General features: G+C 43.5%; 1 protein-coding gene across 2 annotated transcripts in view; it reads left to right on the top strand.

Moving 5' to 3' along the window:
* LOC126516903 (UDP-N-acetylglucosamine transferase subunit ALG13-like) overlaps nt 1–26256 on the top strand; it is a 120283-nt gene that overhangs the window by 77371 nt on the left and 16656 nt on the right. Inside the window, exons 19-20 of one of the 2 annotated variants that reach the window (XM_050166989.3) lie at nt 5313–5353; nt 15593–15776. In XM_050166989.3, the coding sequence (XP_050022946.2) occupies nt 5313–5353; nt 15593–15776 (225 nt within the window). The remainder of the gene's footprint in view (nt 1–5312; nt 5354–15592; nt 15777–26256) is intronic. The other variant, XM_055063979.2, reaches the window with a different exon arrangement.

Genomic DNA, 26256 nt, shown 5'->3' on the forward strand with positions numbered 1-26256 from the left:
ATACACCATTTATTCACTTCATGCGACAAAGGTCTCGGCATTTTCGTTTGATGCCACGGCGGCCTAGCAGCGACGACAGCGGCCTCAAACTTATATGGATTTCACATGGCACACTTTTAATCGCCATCAAGCCCGATCTGGATCGAATTTCTCAGTCATGATTGGCTCATTTGCGCAAGATTAGCGAGGCAGCCAATCGCAGGCGAGAATTCCGATCCGGATCGGGCTTGATCAGAAGTGCTCGTGTGATACCGGTATTACTGAAGCTGCGTGCCAGCTTTTCAGCCAGCCCCCTCTTCTCGGCAAACACTCGCATGGCAGATTCCTCATTGGCGTTGCATATTCTCCATGCACGGGCGCGGTAGTGCTGCAGAAGTCACAGGACGCCTTTTTCATTGATTGCAGTGTGCTGGGTAACACTGAGATTAGTGTCACAAGTTGGCGGCGCCGCGCTCCCCCTCCTCCTCTGTCTTCTGCATTGGATTGGCGCAGCTCGCTATGTGCGTGCGTTCGCATTTCCGAGCACAGATTGGCGTGCACCCGCTTTTCGCACTGGGCTTTCAACAGGTCGCTCGCTGCTCATGCTAAAAGGTGTCGGCTAGCGCAGATGTGCGTTTTGCTTACCGTGTAAGCACAGATAAGTGTGACTGAGCTTTTAACAGATCGCTGGTTGCTCGCGATTAAAGACAGAAGTGCGCGTTGGCAAGCACAGAAATGTTTTGCCATGGCCTTACCGTGCATGTAAGCATGCAGGAATGCCTGAAAAACATATACGCAAAGGGACAGGAAACTACGCTTAGTGATGTACCTTCACACTGGGTAGCGCCGAACAATGGTTTCTAACTCACGGCTGCTCACACGCAAAAAAAAAGAAACAAATTGAACGACCTGTCGGGGTTGCTTAGTGGCTATGGAGTTTGGCTGCTAAGCACGAGGTCACGGTATCGAATCCCGGTCATGGAGGCCGCATTTCGATGGGGGGTGAAATGCGAAAACACTCGTGTACTTAGATTTAGGTGCACGTTAAAGAATCCCAGGTGGTCCAAATTTCCGGATTTCCCACTATGGTGTGCCTCATAATCAGGTCGTGGTTTTGGCACGTAAAACCCCATAATCTTTTTTTTTTAATAGAAAGTTATTCACAAAAAATGAAGTGCCACCTCCTCACCACAGCTGCACCGCTGCTGCAGCTGCACCTGACGTGGCTGTGGCAGCAGTCAATTAACAACCAAGCGCTCTGCAAAGACTCTTTTCTGCATTTGTTAGAAACCATCGCCCGGTGCTACCCAGTGTGCAGGTAAATCACAAAGTAAAGGAAAAATAAAGCGTAGTTTCCTGATCCCCTTGCTTGTATGTTTCACGGCATTCCTGTGTGCTTACATGCATAGTAAGCACGCGGCAAAAAGCATTTCTGCGCTAGCCGATGCCTTTTAGCGCGAGCAGCGAGCGACCTGTTAAAAGCCCAGTGCGAAAAGCAGGCGCACACCAATCTGTGCTTGGAAATGACGAGCGCAAGCATGTAGCGAGCCGCGCCAATCCAATGCAGAAAACAGGAGGGGGGAGCGCGGTGCCGCCAACTTGTAACACTAAGCTCAGCATTACTGGGTGCTATTCTCGTCGTGACGATTGCGTTCATGAGGCTGACGTAACGCACAGCTTCTGCCACTGTCGGGCCTGAATGCCCGTGCTGTCACTTTCCGTGTCATCCTCATCATTGTCGTTGGGCGACACTTTGGCTGGCAATAGAGGCAACGATTGCGAAAAGTCGAACCTCGTAGCCGACATCTCTTCACGGTCGCAGCAGCGCTGCCAAGCAGCTGCTTCGCATTCCAAATACCACACACCGTGGTCAACGGTAGATCCCTGTCAAGGGCCAGCACTGAGTTCTTTGTGCCACGTTCGATAGCACGAATGATGTCCAATTTTTCTTCTATGCTGAGCACCTGGTGTTTATTATCTGAGCTTCGGCATGGTGTGAGTGCTTGCTTGCACAATGTCGAAATGATCTTGATATTGATGTGGCTTCATGCGCAAACGCATAGGGCATTTGGAGGCCGTTGTTCCGATCTCCGAGGCTTGTTCTGACGGGCCGCCCGATGGGTACGACGCACCGCCGTGATTGTGCGACGAAAAGTGGAAACACTATGTGGTAACCGACACGTATGTAATAAGCTGGTATGGTTTGTGCGGATACAAGATGAATTATGTTCAACGGCCACTGAGTCGGGCATGTGACTTTACTACTTTTAAAACGAAACTACTGTTTAAGTGGGTACGGCTTAACGAGGTTTTACTGTAGTTCATTATATATGAACTTGCCCTTAAAATCACTCAAGAATTAACCGCATTCAAGCTGGCGTCAGCAGTTACAATTGGGCAGAACTTCGGTCCAAAAATTTGTCAATTTGTTCCCGGTGCGTTTCTGCACCTAGCTTCAAGCTTCCGTTAGAAATGTCCATCTAAAGAACGAAATGCGGCGTCTTATAGCTAATTCCAAATGGCGCCCGTGTCCGATCGCCTGTCATTTCGAAACTGCACGTCCAGCCGCTATTTTTTATTTGAGAGCTTGTGATATAATTTACTCCGAGCGGGACATGACTGTACTCTGCACAAGAGAGTGAAGCATTCTAGTTAGCCACAAGCGTAAACTTCGGTAACTACTGTGGCATGTCGTCGTTTTGCAAAAGTATCCGATGTTATGGTCTTAGCGCATCGGCCGCGCACAAGCTGTAAAATTATGTTAACTAGGTCACTTCGAGGAGGAAAATGCAATGTTCGAAAGGTAAAATGTCGCCGCAAACTCTTCAATTGGCCACTTGCAAACAAAGTGCTGCCGATCTTCTGAGAATGGCGTAGTAACCGCTAATCCATTCCAACATTGCGTGGGGGCAGCGTGTGGCACATCGTTATTGCCAACTCGGGTCGCATGGATGGGAATGCTTAAGCTGCATTGTTTCCATGGTTGAAGAACATAGATGGTCATTCTAAATAATTAAAACATGCATAATTCATGTGGTCTTACCCAGACAATTGCACAAGAACAAGAGTGGTGTTACGTGGCATCTGAAATCGCACAGGTGCATGCGCCATTGTATGCCCTGCATCATGCTGTTTACGCTGTAGAGGCTGTATGCCTCCTCCCTGGAAGCGTGTCTTGAAAGCATGTGACTTTCTTTGCAACTTCCAAAATCTGTGCGCCCCGGTCACTTGCTCATCTTGAAGAGCTTGTCATTGTCGTGGTTGGACTAAAGTGGGCCGTGCGCTGCCGTGCGCCCAGTTTGGTCATGCCTCCGTGCTTTGGTACTTCGTGTGCCTTCTTTTTACCACAACCGGGTTCAAAGAATTTTTGTAACTGTGTGATGCTTTAAAAAAAATGTTCGTTATATTTGGAAGCAGTTTCAGTAGGCAGGGCCGGAAAATCGTAAATGCACTGAAATGTGGTCATTATAAACGATAGATTGTTATAAGTTGGTTTGACTATACTTGGTCCTGCAATGCATGCAATTCTCCGGAATGTCACCAAGATTTAATGTGACTTGTTGCCGCTAGCTTAACATGCAAAATACTTATTGTTTGAATGGGTTTTGTAATCGAGCTGAAAGAGGTGTGTCGTAGTTGTTACTGTGCACTCTCTTGCTCTCTCTCTATATTTGCGCCATCCATGGTCGCCATCTTGTGGCGGCAGTGGCAATGATACAGGCTAGGCTGGCTCTGAAGGTAAACTGTTGTGAATGTGGCTCCGGTTTCATTAATGTCTAGTTTTGTATTGAATTGCACTACTTAAGAGATTTTCAGACGAACTTTCTTGGGGGAAAAAAAGTGCACGTTATAATCTAGTAAGTACTGTAATCATTTATTGTGAACTGCAATTTTCACTTTTATATGTTCCTGAGGCAGGCCTAAAATAGGGGTCTCCGATGCATACCCCGAAACCTAAGCTCCGCTGAGAAGTACGCTTCCGTAATTAGCGTCACCACTGTAGTCCCTCTTTAGATCAATAAAACAAAAAAGTTTAGTCCCATAGACATTTTTTGGGCTCTAAGCCAAGACCTTCGGTCAGGATTGAATTAACCAAAATGTCCAATTAACGGAAGTGTACTATCGCATCTAATCTATAGTAACATGTTTTTAGTTTTGTTGATCTTGTTTATCTGAGGCTTATTTTCTGGCAGCATGTGTGCTGCTCTGTTTTTTCAGCCCTATATATTTGCCTGCGTGAATAAATTTGCTGCTGTTAGTCGATGCCCTTGGGGTGCACCTTTCCTCTGTTCTATACAGTATTGTGCTGTTTTTCAACGCCTACCGTATTTACCTGCATAATGATCGCACTCGCGTAATGATCGCACCCCTGAATTTTGTCGTCAAAATTCAATTTTTTTTATTTCCCGCGTAATGATCGCACCCCGAACTTGCCGCAGCGATATGTCGTGTGCCAAGTCTAGCTAATAATGATCGCGCTTACCATCTGTTGAATGCTACGCGAACGACTGTTCAAGACGAACCAAGCGGTCTGCACGACGCACCAAACACTCTTAAGTAGATGCCTCATTTCATTACTTTCATCACTTTCCGCCCTTCCATGACAAAAAGAGGTACAACCAAACTTTCCTTTATTATGTGTAGGCTTTATAACGGTTGTGGTCAACAACAACAAAAAAGGCGCCTTTCGATTCTTCTCATCTGCACTCGTGGGCAAGCAACATATCGCAAGCGGCAACGATAGTAGCCACGTTTACACTGATACGTTAAAAGTGTACCTTATTCATACGCCAATGCTTGTAACACAGCTAAGATATTCACCCACCCTTAGCGCAAACGTGCGATATTAGGATAGTAGTGAAGACAGATGCCGCAATTTCCGCAGCATGCCCGCCATGTGTTTATATATGTCACTGGCAGCTAAGCGCGCCCATCTGTTTCTGCCCCCTCAAAGTGGACATGGCTACGTTATTGCCGCAAACTTGCCGATATTAACGATATTATTCATTACTGATACGGAAAAACTGTTTCAATGCATGTAATGTACTCACGAGAAGAAAAAAAAAAATCGCGTTCGGCGCGTTCGGCTTGCTCAGCCGGCCGCCATTTTTGTTTTGGTGTCCCGCGCCCGCATTCCGCAGCAAACGGGGGACGAAAAAAAATTTTTCTTTTCGCGGGGAATTTAACCCACGTAATGATCGCACCCCTGAATTTGCGTCAATTTTTTCTGACAAAAAAGTGCGATCATTATGCGAGTAAATACGGTAGTTAGCACATAGCCTTGTAAATGAAAAATTATTATAATTGTTGCTTCTATCTTTCTGGCTTTCCAGATGTGCCAACTCGGCGGTTCTTCTACAACATTGGCCGTGACGTATGTGGTTCTTGCCTTTCCCACTCAATAACCTCATTTGCTGCTGCTCCTTTTCGCTGTTTGTGCCCTGACTCAGACTAAATACAGTAGAACCTTGTTGATAAGTCTTGGAAATAAACTCTAGAAAAATGTACTAATCGATAAAATGTTCGTTCTGAAGTAACTAAAATATTTGAGAGACTCAACTGTGTTTGACATCTGCGTAAGGCAAAGCGTTACGAACGAGGCACGAGACATGTATGTGCATCGAGCTAATGTGGCTTCGGCGGCCTGAGGGACATTTTGTTGTTTCTATATTGTGCAGTGTTTAAAGACGGTGACAAGAAACCGTAATGAAATCGAGCTGGTAGGTGGCACCTAATGCCGCCGAAGTGAAACGGGATGCTCACATCGCGCCGCCTGCAGCGAGGAATCGTGGCGTGTTTAGATTATTGCCTACTAAATGCATGCACTATGCCCCACATGCTGTAAAACATATAGCTGAAGATGCCTATCGCAAGAGGTTTGGCGGCAATAGTAGTGAATGCGGTGTGCGACAACACGGGAGGCGAGTTGCTGGTCCTGGAGTATGAAAGTGAGTGCGTGCCAGCGTTTTTACTTATGTGAACTGGGTGGGCGAGTATTGCGGGGAAGCTGATGTGGCATGCGGGTACTGTTTTCAGTTGCACGCACACGCCACGCGCTTTTTCTTGTTTATATAGTATCTAGTGACCGGAAAACGTATATGACCACAGTCTGCAGCAGGGAATGGTAGCATGTTTGGGTTATCGTCTATTAAAAGCGGGCAGTACGCTTCCAACGGCACAATGCACTGTGAAGCAATAGGCGAAAATGCTTATCGCAATATTGTTAACAGTGATACCTGTGAATGTGACGTGCAATGACCTCAGAGGTGAGTTGCTGGTACCAGAATAAGAAACTGAGTGCCCGCCGGTGTTCTCATGTAAGATGGGTAGGCAAGTGTTGCAGTGAAGCTGCTGCGGCGGGCGGCTATATACTGTTCTTGATTGCACACACCTCGCATATTTTCTTATTTGCATGAGATCTAGCGGCTGGAAAACGTATCAGACGATCGCAGTTTGGTGATGTACTGAACGTTGGTGCCGATAAATCATGTTTTCAGGGACCGAATGCACCGGTGAAAAATAAGCGCAACTCATGTCATGTCATGTTTTGTGTTGTCGATTGCGTACGTTAGCACCGGGAAATCGTACGTAGAATCTCGTTGATACGATCCGTAGTGGGATCGTATCAACGAGATTCTACTGTACCAACCATGCAAATCCACTCTCCGTGCTACCATCCTTGGCAACTTACAAATGATTAGCAGGGAGTCTACCAACTAGGAAAAGCAGGAATTCTCAGGGAATTAGTCCTTCTATCATGGATAATTAGCTGTAATTTTATTGAAACGGAACGAAAGTTGTGGTGATGCTGGCCTGAGTAACAGAGAGGAGTTGTAACGAATCATCCTTGTCACCGTGCCGTCGGCTGGAGGAGTTGCTAGTGTACAGTCAATGACTGATTCTCAAATTTTTCAGCAAAGTGCACATTTAATCAGTAAAAGACGTCCTTCATCCTTCATCAAACACTGGCTAGGGCATGCACAAGTTACGGCCTGCTTGTTTCAGTGCTAGTTGAAGCAGTGGCAGAAAATCAATATGGTAGCCAAATGCACGAAAGGTGCAACACGCCTGAGCTAATGTTCTTGTCACTGTGAAAGGAAGGTCTATACTTACAAATGTGACGAAAGAATGTGAGTGTGTGGTGAGTGGTGAACATCCTAACACAAAAGCATGCATTCACAAAAATTTCAAAACCATAATACAGGAAACTGTGGAATGTTTGGCTAATCTGTACATAAATGGTCTGCAGGTAACGCGATGAAAATGTGAATAAATCACTAGGGCAGGCAAACATTCAATATTTTCTAATATTCAGTCGAGTGTTATGCTATTCGATATTCGCTTTGAATTGAATTAGTATTGGGAATTTTCTCATTTTTATAAGTAATGTATGTCAATATAAAAACGTAATCGACAGTTTCGGTTTGGTGAGCAGCTTCATTGACATTGGCATAGCTCATAGCCAAGGCGAGTCAAAACGAAACCACTACTGGGCCACCTTGTTGCCAAACAGTTTTTCAATCGCCAAAGTTTCGGATTCTGTAGAGCACCTTCCTCAACTTTTCTAGCATCATTAGCTCGCATGATGATAGAAAATCTGGAAACTGGTGCCATTCAGGTTGTCCTCCCTATTCTAACTTTACTTGGTAATGTCATTTCTCAGCGATTTAACTGCAACTTCAATCACCAACACCTGGCAAAGGAGCACTGATAAGGCATAAAAGCCAAGTGTCGGTGTCACCATGACGAGAATTTTCCAAAACCGTTGCGAGAAGTTTGCCGCCCCTTGAATGGCTCAATGATGATCATGCCCGAGATACAAACACAGGATAGTGATATGATCATGATTGGGTGAGATGTGTCTTCACTGCAGGAATCAAAGGGCAACAATGAAGGCAGGCATTGTCATCACGAGAAGGAGAAGAAATGTATTTAAATCATTTATACAAGGTAGTGACTCGATCAGTCTAGCGATTCTGGTTAACACTGGGGCCAGGGTGGTCTTCATAGGTCGGCGCACTCACTCATAAGTGCGCTCACTCACACTCATTTCAAAGGCGTGAGTGCCAGTGAGTGTGAGCGGAGGTGAGTGGGAGTGCGAGTGAGTGCCAGTGAGTGGGCGGAGGTGAGTGTGAGTGAGTGCCAGTGAATGTGAGTGGAGGTGAGTGTGAGTGCGACTGAGTGCCAGTGAGTGTGAGCGGAAGTGAGTGCGAGTGTGAGTGAGTGTGAGTGGAGATGAGGGCGAGTGAGTGTCAGTGAGTTTGAGCAGAGGTGAGCACGAGTGAGTGTCAGTGAGTGTGAGCATAGGTGAGTGTGAGTGCGAGCGAGTGCCAGTGAGTCTGAGTGGAGGTGAGTGCGAGCGAGTGCCAGTGAGTGTGAATGGAGGTGAATGTGAACGTGACTGAGTACTGTGAGTGGGAGTGTGAACGTGAGTGAGTCCAAGTGCAGCTGAGTGTGAACGTGAGTGACTGCTTGTGAGAGTGGAAATGCGTGTGAACGTGGTGTTTGCGAGTGAGTGGAGGTGAGTGTGAACATGAGTATGAGTGCAGGTGAGTGTGAATGTGGGTGAGTGGAGGTGAGTGTGAACCTGAGTTATTGAGCGCGGCTGAATGTGAATGTGAGTGAGTGCTTGCGAGTTGAGGTGACTGAATATGAGTGTGAATGATGGTATGGATGTAAGTGCTCGTGAGTGTTAGTAGACGTGAGTATGAAGGTGAGTGAGTGAGCATGAGTAGACGTGAGTATTAACATGGGTGTGTATATCACAGCTAGCACAACAATTTTATATTTATGTATTTATTTATTTATTTATTTATTTATACAAAATACCCCTAAAGGCCCTCGCAACTGAGGGTATTACATAGGGAGGGGGGGGGCACATATACAATGACAAAAGGAACACATGTGACACTATACTAACAAGTTAGAACTTCGTTACACAGTCATAACACTATGTAACACTATACAAATTAATAACAGCTACACAACCTACAAACAAATGTATTGAAATAAACAACGAGAATCATCATAGAAGTACAAGGAATAAAGCAAAAAAACCCAGTGCACATATAGATAACAGTTTACACAAGGATTACGCTGTAGTACAGGCAGACAGTAGATTTAGAAATTTATCGGGATCTGTGGTGGTAGCAACACATGGAGGCAAAGCGTTCCAGTCAGTTACAGTGTGTGGAATGAATGAATGTGCATAGTTAAATGAACGACATGACAAGCTCTTGACTTTGAATGGATGGTTGCGTCTATCAAAAATAGCAGATGGCAAACAAAAAAAGTCGTTATGAAGAGTTGAGTGATGATACAATTTGTGAAAAAGTGATAAACGTGCAATTTTACGGCGGGGAGATAGTTCTTGAAAGCCAGCACGTTTCTTCAATGCTGTGATGCTGGTATGACATGAATATCGTATTTACTCACATAATGATCGCACTCACGTAATGATCGCACCTCTGAATTTTGTCGTCAAAATTCATTTTTTTTTCCTTTCCCGTGTAATGATCGCACCCCGAACTTGTCGCAGCGATATGTGTGCCAAGTCTAGCTAATGGTAATCGCGCTTACCATCTGTCGAATGCTGTCAAATGCTACGCAAACGACTCTTGAAGACATACCAAGTGGTCTGCACGCACCAAACATTCTTAAGCAGATGCCCAATTTCATTCCTTTCATCACTTTCTGCACTCCCATAAAAAAAAAAGCTACAACCAAACTTGCCTTGGCTTTATTACTTGTAGGCTTCATAATAATTTTGGCCAACAACAACAAAAAAGGCGCCTTTTGATTCTTCTCGTATGCATTCGTGAGCACGCAACAAATCGCGAGCTGCAACTATAGTGGCCACGTTTACACTATTACATTAGAAGTGTACCCTATTCATACGCCGACACTTGTAACACAGCTAAGATATTCGCACACCCTTAGCAGAAACGTGCCATATTAGGATAGTAGTCAAGACAAATGCCGCAGTTACCGCAGCATCACTGGCAGCCACGCGCGCCCATCTCTGTTTCTGTCCCCTCAAAGTGGACATGGCAACGGTATTGTCGCAAACTTGCCAATATTAACGATATTATTAATTATTGATACGGAAGAAGCTGTTTCAATGCGCGTAATGTACTCACAAGAAGAACAAAAATCGCGTTTGGCGCGTTCGGCTTGCTCCGCCGGCCGCCATATTTGTTTTGGTGTCCTGCACTGTTACAGTAGCAGCCGCCTGCTTGTTGACCTGCTGTCATCCCGCAGCTAACGTGGGATGAAAAAAAATATATATTATTGCGGGAAATTCAACGCACGTAATGATCGCACCCATGAATTTGCGTAAATTTTTTTTTTTGACAAAAAAGTGCGATCATTATGCGAGTAAATATGGTAATCAGAGTAGACTAAATTAACTGCGCTGCTCTGTAGTGATTCAGTGCTATTTATTAAATATGCTTGATGGGGGTCCCAAATTGCCGAAGCATATTCGATTTTAGGTCAGATTAGAGTGGTATAAGCAGGTGATCAGAGGTGGGAAGGGGCACGCTTTAAGTTATGTTTTAAAAGACCTAATGACCGATTAACGGATGCAACAGTAAGGTTAATATGATGGTTCCATGTTAAGTCGGAATGGATGGGAACACCGAGGTACTTATAAGTGGTTACCAACTCAACTGATTATTATTTAAGGTATATGCAGTTATAATTTGAGACTTACGGTTAGTGAAAGACAGATCTTGTTTTAGAAGGGTTAGGTTAAAAAGGGTCCCCAGGTGACTGCGGGCGATAAACCGTAAACTAGGGTGTGCATTAAGTTCGTCTATGCATCTACTGGACGGAATGGGTTAATCTCACGCTTAGGTTAAAAGTACTGAGCCTGAGCGGCTGACGCTGCGCAGTTGGCATTATGAAGGTCGCATGCAACATCAGTATTTTGCGGAAACACTGCAATGTGCGACTCGCATCGAGCCACATAAAAGGACCCCACGGGCTTGACCACGACAAATTTCAAGTATGCTGATCGACAAGACTGAGCAAGAGTCTGTAAATAAATGTTCCATACTGAGGGCCATACCGCTAGTGTTGTGAAAAAATGTTGACCTCGTGTTTTTAGCATGACTGAAATCATCACTGAAAATGTACTTAGTCTTCCATACAAGGTAAGCTGGCCCCTCCTCTCTTTTAATTTTTCACTTGCAGTGCTTGTGTTGAGGGTTTATGCAAAAACCACAACTATTCACTTCAAACCAAAAAATTGTTACTTGTATTAGCCTAATTATAGCAAATGCTGCCGAACTTTTCTTCAATAAAATATGTACTGCTATTCGAAATACAGTCAGTGTCCGGTTTTTCGAGCTCCCTAAGTCTGAAAAATCGGTCAGTTGGAAAATATGAATGCATGCCTTCTAGGGCCCAAATCACCACAAGCACATCTGAAATGGCTCTAGAGGTCTGCTGGTAAACTTGTTAGGCATATTGGTGCTCGTACTGTGACAGGAGATGGCGGGTACATGCATGTGTAATTAAGGAAAACTGCATAGTGTCGCAACAATGGCACCTTTCCACTCCTCGTACGCTTCACAGCAATACATCAGGTGTGCTCCACCGTTTAACACTGCCATATTGTGGCGAAGCTGACTTTTGGGAACTGGCTTTATGCAATGCAACATGCTTTCCATGCTTTGAAGCCATCGGCAAGGATTGCAGAGGCAGAGTCTGTAGTATTGCAAATTGTTTCTATGAAAAACATGGCACTGAACTGCTGGAAGCTTGGTAGCGAATGTTGCCGCAGCTAGGCCTAGTGTTGCTGCGGTGGTGGCTATGGCTGCCAGAGGATCGGCATGCAAGAGGTTGAAGGCATGCTCAAGGTTGCAAGATAATCAAAATGATAGCAGTGGTGGCTTCAATTAATGCCATTTCATACCTGTGATCACAGCAAGTCCAGAAAACCGGATGGGGAAGGAATTTTGCATCCCAAACTTGCAGCGTTCTTATACATTGATTCTATGAGGTGTGCGGCAGTGCCGCGGAGGCATAAAAATTATTGGGCATGTCCAAAAAGTCAGTCTTTGACTGTATTTGATTTGAAATTATTCAACTCAATTATTATTCACTTCAAATTCGGACCTGAAGTTTACGATTTACCCATCCCTAGAAATCACTGGCAGAACTGCCCCGAATAGTTTGTGAAAATTGCATGCCAGGTTAGGAAAATTATGTTTTTTAATTGAACAAAAACTGCACAAGGAAAGTAACGTAAAGTAACAGATAACGTAACAGATGGTTAATTATATCATTTGGTGACAAATGCTCAAGAAGAAGAATGATGCATATGTGTGATAAAAAGCAATGTGACAGGGAAAATATAAGGCATCATAGTACGCCAAAATAAGTAACAACATGCACTAAACTGCATGAAAATATGCTTATTATAATCGCAATGCCCATGGTCACGCGAGAATGCAGATAGATTGATTAAAACTAGTTATGCAACAGTTAAAATTAAATTAAGTGAGCAAAAAGAAAAAAAGCACTGATACAGTCATGAACGGGATGGTGGGCCACGCCTGTACTAACCTCTTCAACAGTTCGTCCTACAGTGTGCACAAACCTCTAGAGTGCCAAAAGCATGTGGCATCAGGCTTGCATTTAAAATAAATAATTTTGCTAATGCGCTTTCGAAATGAAAGCCTAAAAGAGCCACATTGTCGTCATCATTGTCACCATCTTCCAAAAATTTGCCGCCATCTTGTAATGACAATGGCGATGAGTGTTGGCAGTGGCTAATGCCATGAAGACAGTTTCTATTTCATATCCAGTGAAAAGTTAGAGTAAATTTCGTGACCAATTCTCTCTGAAAAAAATTAATGTGTTAGAATCGGGGTGGAAACGCTAATCATTGATTGTGAGCTGCTGTTTTCGTTTCCTAATGGAAGACATGCTGAAAATTGGTATTTTCGGAGAGAGGTAATGTGTTTTCAGTGCATTTCTCTAGTGCCATCAAGACAGATGCAGCAGCCATTGGGTAATGATTGGGGCCATGCATTAAAGGGACCATGAAATGATTTTAACAATTTTCTACAAATATACTGAGTTGTAGAATAGGTCTTTCTGATCATTAATTGAAGCATCTAAGTGCTCTGCGTAAAGCGTGTAATTTATTATAAGGTTTTCAAAATGTACATCGCTGTCGATCGCAGTACACTGTCAGCGGAATTTTGAGCCACCCCTACCCATATGACGTAAATCACCCAATTGATGTCAGTAGGGCGAGCTATCCGATTGGCTGCCTAGGGCGCGTCATTGATAATTTTTCCTCCTTTATGGTGAACAAATGATCATAATAGTTGGAATGTTAATTAGTTTGTTTCTATAAAAAGAAAGTAACAGAAAGAGAATGCACAAGAACAATTTCTCGCTACAGCTAAGCACTTCCGGCACAGAGCAAGCGTCGTCTGCTTGTGTTACAACATGCTCCATTTTGACGAGAGCTTCGCGGTCAAAGTCGGTCTCTGTCTTTTCGCGAGCACTATGATTCGACTTTGTTGCGTTGTGGACTGTAAACATAAAGACTGGTAATGCGTCAAGCTGCGACATCGTGTCCCTCTGCAAGGCAGCAGAAAAGCGGACTGGCTGCAGCACATCGGACTGCCGCTATCCGATCGGCGCCAGGATTTGTGCATTTAGGGCCGTCACTTTACACAGGAAGATTACTAACGCAATAGCATTTCGCGAGTACGGTATTAGGGTAAACGCAAGCGCAAAGGGACAGGGCCTGGCCGTTTGACTGTGTAGTTTCACGGGATGAGCAGAAGCGCAAATGTGAATGGTCTGCACTGTGCAGCCACCTGGTGGCAAGAGCTCAACCACACACAGTAGCAGTAACGAAATGTATTCTTCTCTGCTGCTGGTGTAAATTTTTTGTAGGAGTGTAATCATTAACATGTTGTTTTTGTAAATGTTTTACACTTCGTTAGAGCAATATTAGCTCTTTGTTTGGCTGGTTAGGCTCTGCGCCAATGGGTGGCTGGACTGGAGACCGATCAGGCAGCTCACGTATGCCTACGCTAAAGTTCTTTCATCAGCTTGAGCTTATGCCTCCACCGTTTCGTAGAAACGCCCAGCTTGGCTGTGGTTACCGGAATACTAGACACGTTCGGCGCTGCGACAGAATGCTTGCAATGCACGCTGCTTCGATAGCTCTCGCTTGGAGTCGACTGCCAAGCAGCTGGCAGAGAGTTTGGAGAGGCTTCGCACGCTCACTCCTAAAAAACCGGATATTGATGACATGACGTACCATCATGATGCAGAGCCTGTGAAGGCGGAGCTTAGCCCCGATCACTCGGCGAACGAGTTTAGGAGAAAATGCATGGCTATGGAGGAGGGAAACTTGTAATCATCCCTAGCTTTCTTAATATGAGATGTTTCACAGAAATTGTGGTGCGAATTATTAACTTTATCTGTACCCTACACATCTACAAAATTTGTCCGAACTGTTTCAGGGGCCCTTTAATTGGGGGCCACCATTGTGGTCACCACTTAGGTCTTGTGCACACACGATGACCAACCAAGTTTACTTTATCTGGCAAGGGCTAATTTTGCAATAGAAAGAACATTCTGGCCCATAGATGCTCGCCGGAACTGTCTGTTGGAATCAGATTAGCTGAAAAAAATTCATTAAATAGAGCCGAATTGAAGAATGTCTACGGTATTTGCATACTCCTAATAGTTATGCAAACATAAGTACAATCTTCATAAATGTAGCAAGCTTTTGCCTCTTTTGTGGTGCATTGGCGACACCAGCAGCTTGTGTAATGAGTATGGGTGTGTAAATATTAAAATTTTTAAATACGAATTGAATGCAAATACTTAGCTTTGAATATTGAATAATGATGTGCACATGCATTTATTAGCTAGTTGGATTAACTAGTTACGTTGAAACTTTGCAGTTGCATTGTCAGCGTTAAAAAACTAGACTTGTGAGCCGTTATACTAAAACATGGTATATTTGGCTCATGTTAGAAAATTTAGTAATTACCATTGGCTGTCCTCTCCAGCCTGTGCCTTAATTATGCCACATCAAATGCCTGTAAACTTGGAGTCATTTGACCCTGTGCCAGTCATCACTCATCGCATTTGCTGTCAAGCAATAAGCTCAGAATGGGAAGTGGCGCTGCAAAAAAAAAAAAAAGCAAGAAAAAATAATTGTTCACCTGTGCTGTCCGGAAACCATTGCTACTGAGAGGCTGGTTTTACCGCACAGTTCAGGTATTCAGTGGTTAGGTGTGGTTTACAAGCGGTATTTCACTAAAGCCATAAAATCACCCGAACATTCCTAGATTAGATAGAAACAAATGTGAAGAACCATGTTTGCTCCCACTCAGCCAGCAATATATTTGATTTGGTTCGAATATTCGTATGAAACCTAATATTTGAGAATTTCTAAGTATCTATTTTTCGAATCGGAATACTTATATTAAAGATATAGTATTTGATAATATTTGAACTTTTGGGATATTTGTGCACCCCTAGTAACGAGTGAAAGCCCATAAAGATGGTATTAAGAGATGCCAGAATGTCACCAGCATTTGCACCTCTTTTTCTCTTTTATGTGCAGTACTTTTGGACATACGGCACCACTCTGCAACCATTTGCGTTCCAATCAACACAGGGCTACAATAGCAACTTCAACATGACCCATGTGCCATATGTGGTTGACTCCAGCATGGTCATGCCTGATGTCAGATGCAGTACGTCAGGATCTGCAGCAACCACAAGCAGCTTCACTGGAGGTCTGGATGGTATTTATCATTCTTATTTATTGAAATATATTGCATTCACTTGCTTAACATGGGCACCGACGTTTTCACATCTCAAATTAACATGTTGGCATAATTATAAAGCACATCCTGGTGCCATATTCAGTAACTATGGCTCTTCATTTAATGCAATTTGCCAAAATGTAATTAATGGAACGCATTCTTTGCCACACATCGGCACTTTGTGGTATGTTGGTAGGTAGGTGCCTGTCTGCCTTGTTATAAGTATTCGATTAAAAAAAATTAATTGTTTCCAATGGTAGGCTTTGAACCAGGTTCCCAGCACTGTAGCCTGATGCTCTGCCCTTTAGGCCATAGACGCATGCATGCTGCTGTCGTGCTAACAAGCAGTTTGACACGATTGGCGTGTATTACGTCGCATAGAAATAATTTGCTTCTGAAAGTGAGAGCATGTGCCTGCACACTGGTTTCCATGAGGCCATGGACACAAGAATGAAATACCGTAAAACATCATTAGTACACTCCCACTTAAAACACACTAGTACTGGTTAAAATTTTGTTGCAATGAATTCCTGACCCAGCGTCCATAGAGCCTAATGGCTGACGGTTTAAACCATAGTAGCTTATCGTATGCCTACTTGTTGGTGCGTAACATGATCACTTTTTGTTGCGTAAATGGGAACTGCGAGGCCTCAACTCACAGTGTGGCTGTCACCACACTGTGCTCCAAAGGATCCTGTGCCTTTCTGGAAATTGCAGTAAAACCTTGTTAATCTGGATTTCACCAGACCGAGAAAAGAATGTCCCAATTAAGCGAGTGTCCATTTATCAAGGGTATCCAGGACACAATAAACAAATGCTTACTACATCAACTTGCTTTTATTTACTGAGTGATTGAACAAATCCTGTTTCTATTCTGCTCAAAAGCAGTGCGGAAGCTGCAGTTCTCGTCATTTCGTGACTGAAATCGCAGCGGCAAAGGCCTCACAACTTCCTTTGCAACACACCCGCAGCGCACGCCTTCATCTGAGGGCTGTTTCACATGCTGCGACTGGAACGACGAAAATCAGTGCAGTTGCAAGTGTCACAATGTGATTTTTAGAGCGCCCATTTCACATGGTTGTGATTTCAACAATACGACTGGTGCGACACCCAGGGTTGCTTACTGCCAGGTTTCGTGGCACACGCTGCATAATTCTTTCAGTGTAATGAATAAAATGTTTAAATTATAATATTGTTTACTTTTCTTTATTAGGAGCAAGTAATATGCGTGTTTTGTAATTTAAAAACGTGTTGAAGGTAAGATTTGTTTTGGAGTGCGCAACGGCAGTTGCTGAAGTTCAGTGCGATGAGACACGGTGCACGTAAACAGCTGTTCACAGCTGGTTCAGCATTGTAGTGTCTCATCTGCCTTCTATGACTGTTTTGTTCAGCCTGCACTACAACAATCTACAAGATGACCTATCAACAGGTTCAGATAGCTACCCTCACCGCATATGCAGTATTCGGAATTCGACTGCCACAAAGTCGTTGTGTCAGCCCAACGAGATCCTCGCGCTACCCATGCTCGGCGTCAGTTTCTGGAGAAATGATGCGTGTATATTGCTCGTGATTGCATATATACGGTACCTACTCCTAAGCTTCTTGCACCAAATGCAACAACAAGCACCAAATCAAAAGCCACATCTGCCCCTGAACGAAGCCGCAAATTATCTGTGTGATTACTGAACGTGGAATTGAAATCGTGTTGTGAAATTCAGCCATAGCACTAGTCTAGTTCGTTCATTGTAATGCATGTGCTGTGTGTGTGTGTGTGTGTGTATATATATATATATAGGAGTCCTTAACCGCCGTGGTTGCTCAGTGGCTATGGTGTTGGGCTGCTGAGCACGAGGTCGCGGGATCGAATCCCGGCCACGGCGGCCGCATTTCGATGGGGGCGAAATGCGAAAACACCCGTGTACTTAGATTTAGGTGCACGTTAAAGAACCCCAGGTGGTCGAAATTTCCGGAGTCCTCCACTACGGCGTGCCTCATAATCAGAAAGTGGTTTTGGCACGTAAAACCCCATAATTTAATTTTTTTAATAGGAGTCCTTCTCTGAATATTTATAAAGGCGCAAAAGCCGGTGCATAAAATTTTTTGAGCAGGTACCATCACTTCTGTAGAAACTGTACGTGGTATCATAGCATTCTAAAAAACATGCTTCTCGTCCACTTTGTTTTCCTGTGTCTCGCACTGGTAGTATACTGTGAACTTCTCACAAGAAGACCGTATCAATACGCGCTATCTATAATGCTGGAACGTAGGCCCACGGCAAGCGCAGTTGCCGTAGGGTTTTTCACCTTTCTGCTCTGCCTCGCACGCTGCTCATGGTTAGCTTGTTTTGTGAAAATAAATATTATTATTATATTATTAGATGTTATAGTTCCTTCACTGTAAACTATAGCACTCATCCAGATTTCTTAAGCTACACTCTTAAACAAAACTACACCCTTTTGCCACACAACAATAATCGCCATCTGTCTTGTCCGCATTTTCTTTCTTTAATGTGGCGAGCCCGGTACTTCCCAGTAACGAACGGCATGCGCATTATCAGCATGACATAGCATTCCCGACAGGAAAGTAGCGGGTGCGGCGTTTTCAAGAAAGGAAACGCAAGCAAGGCAGATGACGATTATTGTTGTGTGGCAGAGATACACCCCAAAGGGTGTAACTTTGCCTAAGATTGTAGTCATGCATTTAACATGTATTAGATCAACTTTGTTACGACATGCTAATGGGTGTCATTTCAAACTATATTGTTCAGCCAAAGTACAAATGAAAGCCTCAATGTTTCTTTCTATCTGGTATTCCTAAACAGATTCAATATGCAGAATTTTATGCCCGCTTGAATTGCCTGCAATTCAATGCTCAATGCTGAAAAAACTTATTCCTTTTCTTGCTTTCAAAAGGCTGCTTCAATGTCGATAGTGAGCTATAATTATTCATTTCGAAAGTCACTGAGCACGTGCTGGTGGGCGAGTTGGTTATACATGATTACGACTTCACGGTTGTCCCGTGTCATCTTCCTTCGTCCATCGTTTTATTTGGTGCCTTCGCCGTAATCATTTCGAAAGTGTTAAGCTATGATTATATCTCCAAGCTTATCAATGCGATTTTGTTCCATGAACACAAGTTTTATTCCTTCCTCTCATCAACAGCCATGGAATGAAACTGTTCACCTTCATTAGTACCAGGATGCAAACGATCTGGAGTTTCTCCTGAGCATTTGTCCACATGCTATAGTCTGCATGTTTGTATCATGTTCTGGTGTTGCGGTCGCAGTGATGTACACATTTCTTAAAAATATGTTGGACCAAAGCAATTTATTGAACTTTGTTTTCAAATCTACAAGATGTGGCCACGCAGTAATGACCCCATTATTAAGCAAAAAAAAAACAAAAAAAAAAAAAACTGCACATTCAGTGCATGTGTTGGAATCTATGCGAAGTGAAGTTTTTGTCAAGTGGCCAATTCAATGCTGTTAAAGTAGCTGCAATATTATACAATTGGTTTTATTTTCAACAATCCAACATGCCATCTTTTGCAAGGTTTGCTTATGTGCCGCATAGGTCACAACCTTAACATCATGTAATGTTTATGCACTACACTGTTCACAAACTATACGCCTAGTGCACCGCCTATAGAGGTGCCACTGATAGACACCTAGCGGGTGCTTCCAACAGTACGCACGGGAGCAGTAGCAGACGACAACCATTTGCAGCAAGGATGGCTGAAGTTCGCGGCTGCGATTTCTCCTTTGTTCGGGTGCCAGACTGCTTCTTCTGCGATGACAGCTGTAGAGAACATGCTGACCTCTGTGGGAGCGGGTATAAACACAATGTTACCAGTGTTTGGGGCAACTTATGGTCCACATACGTGCCAGGTGTGCCCCGCCAACAAACGCCATGAAACCCATTTACATGAAGTGGAGCTCATGTTAACTAGCCGATATATTTTTTTGAGTAATATGATGTCTCGATTGTTTTTTTTTTATTCTACTCTTGCCGTAATGCTGCTTCTGTACCTCAGTAGTAAGCACCCGTCAGTGCAGACTTATATCAAACAAATTCACACGTGCGATGTCGGCATATGCCCTTGCGATTTTTCTGCCGATGAATACATGTGACATCGCCGAATAAGTGCAGTCAAAGTCGGCTCAAGAAGAGGAATTGCGAATTTATTGATGGAAAGGTGTACATTAGTCAACGAAGTCACCAAACGCACGGGTTAATAAAAGCACGTGTTAGTGCTGTACCGCCAATGCAATTCTGCTGCATGCGCCGATGAACTGCCTTTCCCGCTGCAGTTTTTGCGATTTTAAATTCCGTAAGGGAGCTGCTTGGAAATGTACAAAGCTAAAGTCTGACTTACTTATCAGTCCTTTTTTATATTACTAGAGAGAAGTGCCACATGATATATTTAAAGGCAGAGCAACGCCAGTCAAAGTATATGAGCGCTGGCGGCAAGGCCGGGTTTAGTCCTCTGCAGCGTAAGCATATTAAGAAAGAATTCAGTTGAGTACATACCGTATTTACTCGCATAATGATCGCACTCGCGTAATGATCGCACCCCTGAATTTTGTCGTCAAAATTCGATTTTATTTATTTCCCGCGTAATGATCGCACCCCGAACTCGCCGCAGCGATATGTCGTGTGCGAAGTCTAGCTAATAATGATTGCGCTTACCATCTGTTTAATGCTACGCGAACGACTATTCAAGACGAACCAGGCGGTCTGCACGCACCAAACACTCTTAAGTAGATGCCTCATTTCATTACTTTCATCACTTTCCGCACTTCCATGACAAAAAGAGGCACAACCAAACTTTCCTTTATTATGTGTAGGCTTTATAATGGTTGTGGTCAATAATAAAAAAGGCGCCTTTCGATTCTTCTCATCTGCACTCGTGGGCAAGCAGCAAATCGCAAGCGGCAACGATAGTAGCCACGTTTACACTGATACGTTAAAAGTGTACCTTATTCATACGCCAACGCTTGTAACACAGCTAAAATATTCACCCACCCTTAGCGCAAACGTGCGGTATTAGGATAGTAGTGAAGACAGATGCCGCAGTTTCCGCAGCATGCCCGCCATGTGTTTCTATGTCACTGGCAGCTAAGCGCGCCCATCTGTTTCTGCCCCCTCAAAGTGGACATGGCTACGTTATTGCCGCAAACTTACCGATATTAACGATATTATTCATTACTGATACGGAAAAAACTGTTTCAATGCATGTAATGTACTCACGAGAAGAAAAAAAATATCGCGTTCGGCGCTTTCGGCTTGCTCAGCCGGCCGCCATTTTTGTTTTGGTGTCCCGCACCCGCATCCCGCAGCAAACGGGGGACGAAAAAAAAAATTTTTTTTCGCGGGAAATTTAACCCGCGTAATGATCGCACCCCTGAATTTGCGTCAATTTTTTCTGACAAAAAAGTGCGATCATTATGCGAGTAAATACGGTAATTCACATGCAAGAAGGGACTACGTTGTGAAACGAACAAATCACTTGACGTGTTAAGTCTGCTCAGACAGCATCGAGGTGTGATGACTTCCCAAACATGACGCGAACTTTTCAGCGAAAAATTGAACAAAAATACTATATGCAGCAACTATTAGCAATTCTCGCCCCGAACTACCCATTTTCTGAACACATTTTCCGAAAAACCACAATATCTAAGATGCCCTGGGGCGAAAAGAATCGAGCTGTTAAAGAAGCACTTGCTTGGTATCGTTCCAATAAGACATAGCGTGATTTAGACCCTTTACAAACGAGGCAGTGTAAAGTCACCAAGAGTTACACATGAAGCAACTAGCAACAGTTAAACATGCACGAAGCCATTCATAAAATAGAAGCAAAAACATGAAGTGCGCAACAGCTGGTACGAAGATTTACCGGGCCACTTAAAACCAACAATTTCAGTTCTTGCAAACTTCAGTAGCTTTAACATACAACACAATGCGTTCATGCAGTCATGCTGCCTAGCTAACGCAACGCGTTTAAGAAGCGGAAAACTATATAAGCCGCAAACGACACTCCAAACTTTAGCGAAATGCCTTTAAACCGCATGCTGCACAGCAGACGAACTTCATCGCTTGCGCGTCTAACTATGATCGAGTGGAAAAAAACACAGACACGAAAAAGGAAAGGATGAGAACAAGAAATTTCCCACCGAAGCGACGATCCATTGCTACCGTTGCTCCTGCTGATGAGGCTCTTTGCGGGGAATGATTAGAACCGTATCGCCGGCACGTTTTTGCCAGTATTTGAGCCCCCCAACCGGCAACAATTCTTCTCAGACATTTCTTGAAGCTTTGGCCACCCCACACGTGCGAAGGGTGTTGCCTATTTTCCTCTGAAAACGTGAATAAGACAGGGAAGCAATATCAACGACACCACCAACTAAAGCGCGCGGCTGGCTCCTCTCCCGTGTGTTCTGCGCAAGGCCGCCGCCGGTGGCGCGTCCATCGCCGTGCACTACGCGTATACCAAAATGCAAACGGCAGTTTATGTAGATGCACACTGCAAGACATCAACACAGTGGCGTTCTTTTGAGGGAGGGATTGTGCGAGGTGTATTCAGATGAATGAATGACATGTGCTTATGTATTTATTTATTTCTATACCTGGCAAGGGCGCAAGGTTGGAGTATTAGGCGAGGGGGAATAAAAAAGTAGTTACAGAGGAAGAAGGGCACAACATTATACAATACTGAACAAGCAAAACAGAAAAAATGACCCCCCATGCACCCCGTACAGATGGTAAACCGGCGAAGCTGAAATGTGTGGCTCCACTGCTTATCACTTGGTTAATTCCGACGGCTTTTAAAGTCTTTCTCAATTATTAGTTACGTCTGTATTTCTTATGAGGTTTCGCACCCGTTTGCCTTGGGTTTATCACATCGTTTATTTGAAATGCCACACATCACGCTTCATTATGGAGGGTGCAATGAGTGATTAATTGTGTTAATCCAATCAGCCAATCAATCATTTATTTATTTATTTACTTATTTATTAATTTGTTTACTTATTTTAGTAGGTTCATCAAAGTCTCTGAATTATGTTACGCATTTGTGTTTCGTAATGTGCTAATCATAGTATTTTGACTCGGTTATGCACTGTAGTTACCAAGTGACACACCGGTGCCACACATTTTATTTAATTAAATACAGGGACACATTTTTGAACCTATTGCGAAGTCGGTGAGAGACTGCTGCACGCACACTCTGCTGCGAGAGAGAAACGACGTCACTATCGGTGTAGCCAATGGCCCGCCACACCTATGCTGCAAGATAATTATGTCTTCATGATCTTGTCTTAACCCTGTCCCTCTCTGTGTCCTTTCCCTGCAATAATACATAAATAAATGTATATGTTTTAAATGTGCAAGCATTTCTATGTCTAGCCAATGAGAAATTTGTTCGTCCGTCACATAAAACGAACGCAGTGGCTCATACCCCACAGTATGGTTTCTTAGGTCGGACCACGAGTGTTTCGCCTAGGCATATACAGTTATGCTGTAAAAAGAATGAACACCTTTCTGCTAGAGACCAAGATGATCATAAAGCGCACTAACAAATGAAATTTTATTGAACATGCCGAGTAAATGCTGGTTGACAAGCAATGAACCGAAGTTACACAAAATGGAGCAGCAAGAACTGATGTGTGTTCATACAAATCCCAACAGGAAATGCATCCATCTCTGAAAGTGTAACAGACTCCATGCTGACACAAGATTCTCCCAGTGTCTTTACACATACAGCTTCCATAATTTCTCTAAGCAGCCGATCTGCACGGAATGCTAGCTTCTTCCTCTACAATGCACCCTCAACATCTGAGCGTGCATTGTAAAGGAAGAAGCTAGCATTCTGTGCAGATTGGCTGCCTAGAGAAATTATGGAAGCTATAGATCTAAAAACGGGAGAATCTTGCCAGCATGGCATCCGTTAGAGATGGATGCATCTCCTGTCAGGAAACACACATTAATTTTTGCTTCTCCTTTTTGTGTGTGTTCAGTTTATTGCTTGTCAGCCAACATTTACTCACCGTGTACATTAAGTACTCTGTTGTTAAATGATCTCGGTTTTCTTGTTTGTCCTATTTATTCTCTTGTGCCATTTGCAGTCAGGCTAGTCTTTATTTTTTTAGACTGCAACAAGTGGCATTAATGGCCCTTACGGTACTTCTATGTACCCTTTAAAATCTTTTATTTGGGCAATGTTACAAGAGTGTATAGTGTGAAGCAGTAAGAACAGGGCGTGCTAACTTCTAATTAAAAGGTTGATTGTGAAAATGCAGTGATCTATTAAGGTTACCAGAAAGTAGTACAGCAAGAAAGCCTGTAAAAACCAGTGCTTGATGAAACCAAACAATCAAAAACAGGAATGAGAGAAAATACATAGAAGTATACAAGTCCACAGAAAAAAAAACATTGTGATCACCAAGTGCGCATGCGACTACCTTCCAAGAAACGTGTTCTTTTTTCTAATGGCATGGATCTGAAAGATTGTGCTTGCATAAGCAAGCTGTCAGTCTGTCTATTGGAAAAAGAACAGTGTTTCTTGAAAGGTGCTGGCATGCATGATTGTGATTGTAGTGATTGGTTTTTTTCCTGCACTTGGAATTTTTACCTGTGTTTTCTTTCTGTAATATATTTATTTATGTTTGGTTGCATCAAGCACCAATTTTTACCTGGCCTTCTTGCCGTTTTATTTTTTCTGGTAAACTGTACAAATTGCCTCATTTTCACAACAAATCTTAGTTGAAAGTTAGCCCTCATCCCTCTCTAGTGCCATCCTGTTGATACTGCTTCATGCTATGTGCCCGTGCAACATTTATGGGTGTGTGAATGTGTGTGCGTGTGTGTGCACATAGATTTGGATGTGAAAACGGGGCCTTGGGTGGGGGCATTTTTCTCCTGTGCAGCCTCATGAATTAATTAATTACAGCGCAACAGAAAGACAATAGACAAGAACAAAGTGAACGCACAGAGTGCTTTGATCTTGTCCGTTGTCTATTTTTTTTCGCTGTAGTTAATAATGAATCCATGCCAACTCGTCCAGTTTTCATTTCTTATGTTGAGCTCATGAGCCCACGTATGTCATGGAATATCTGCATGGCTATGTATCGTAGAATTCAATTTCTTGGCCATGTGCTTGCAAATCGCGTGTCAATCTCCAGATTTTCCTGACAATCTTGTGTGATGTATAGGCCCTGACAGTATCTGGTGAATCGATGCAGGCATGCAGGATGTTGTAGTCTGCAAATTTGCACTGCAAGTGCTGCTTTGATTGCTCTCAATTCAGCTTTTCTGGTTGTATGCTATTTAATTTTATGTAGTGTCATACTACTGTTACACTGTTATTGTCACATCAGTGTGCTATATGTGCCTGATGTTATTTTGTGTCTTTATGATTAGCAACTTCCTCGGTGTTTGGCAGTCGCATATAGTCTCCTGGCCTAATTGTTTGCCCCCATAGTGCACGGTATGGGCTTGTTCTCTTTCAAGTTCAGGTGCTCCTGAGGTTGTGTTTTTGAAGAGACTGGCAGTCTTTGCAACTCACATGCTAGCTGGCAAAGTATTTTCCAACCAGGTTCAAAGCTTTTGAGGCAAAGAATTTGGGCCGCAGAATGCAACTCTACTCTGTCTAGGTGCTTGTTCGTTTGCTCTTTCTCGTAGAGGTCTTCAAGCACAGTAAAGTTGGAAAGCCCTTTCAGTACCCGATGCCTGTGTTCGATGAGTTCTCTTTTTTTGTCTGCTGCTGGTAATTCATACCGTACAATACCTTGGACACAAGTACAGCATCTGCAATTTTCCATAGTATCCGTTCCATCCCCCACGATTTTAAGATTACTCTTTTCACTAGGTGTAGAATTTGTGTCCAGGCATGGCATAATTGTTTCGCCCATGTGGTGGCTCTGCCATCTTGTTCTTACACTAGCCGAGGATTTGGGGCTGTTGACTTGCGGATATATTTGTCCAGCTATGTGAATCACAATGTGCAATCTGGGGTAGTTCTTGATTCTGGTCTTATTTCCGATGTCAATGTAAGCTGACTTATCAGAAAATGAGAGGCAAGACTGGCTAAGAAAGTCTGCCATGTTGTCGAGAGCTCGTTGCATCATTCTTGATTTCTGTATAAGATAGTTTTCCCATAGACTGTAGTACTCGATAGACTGTAGTGCTTCTTGTAGTATGCCTGTGTTGTGGTGTTGGTGGGCGAAATTTACCTCCAACTCTCACCTGGAATTTTCTGTCTTTCAAGAACTTATGGTTTAACTTACGTGCTCTACCACCAGTTATTTTGCTCATTGTTCCTCCTATTAGAGTAGCATGAGGTACTGTATTGAAAGCCTTTTCACTCTCTTCATTCTTTCATAAGTGGTATCACACAATGCCTTCTAATAAAGTTACTGCTGCCTATGGCCCACTGATATCTGCCAGAAGAGACAACTCCTGCA

The sequence above is a fragment of the Dermacentor andersoni genome, chromosome 1, assembly GCF_023375885.2.
Source record: "Dermacentor andersoni chromosome 1, qqDerAnde1_hic_scaffold, whole genome shotgun sequence".
Classification (NCBI taxonomy): domain Eukaryota; kingdom Metazoa; phylum Arthropoda; class Arachnida; order Ixodida; family Ixodidae; genus Dermacentor; species Dermacentor andersoni.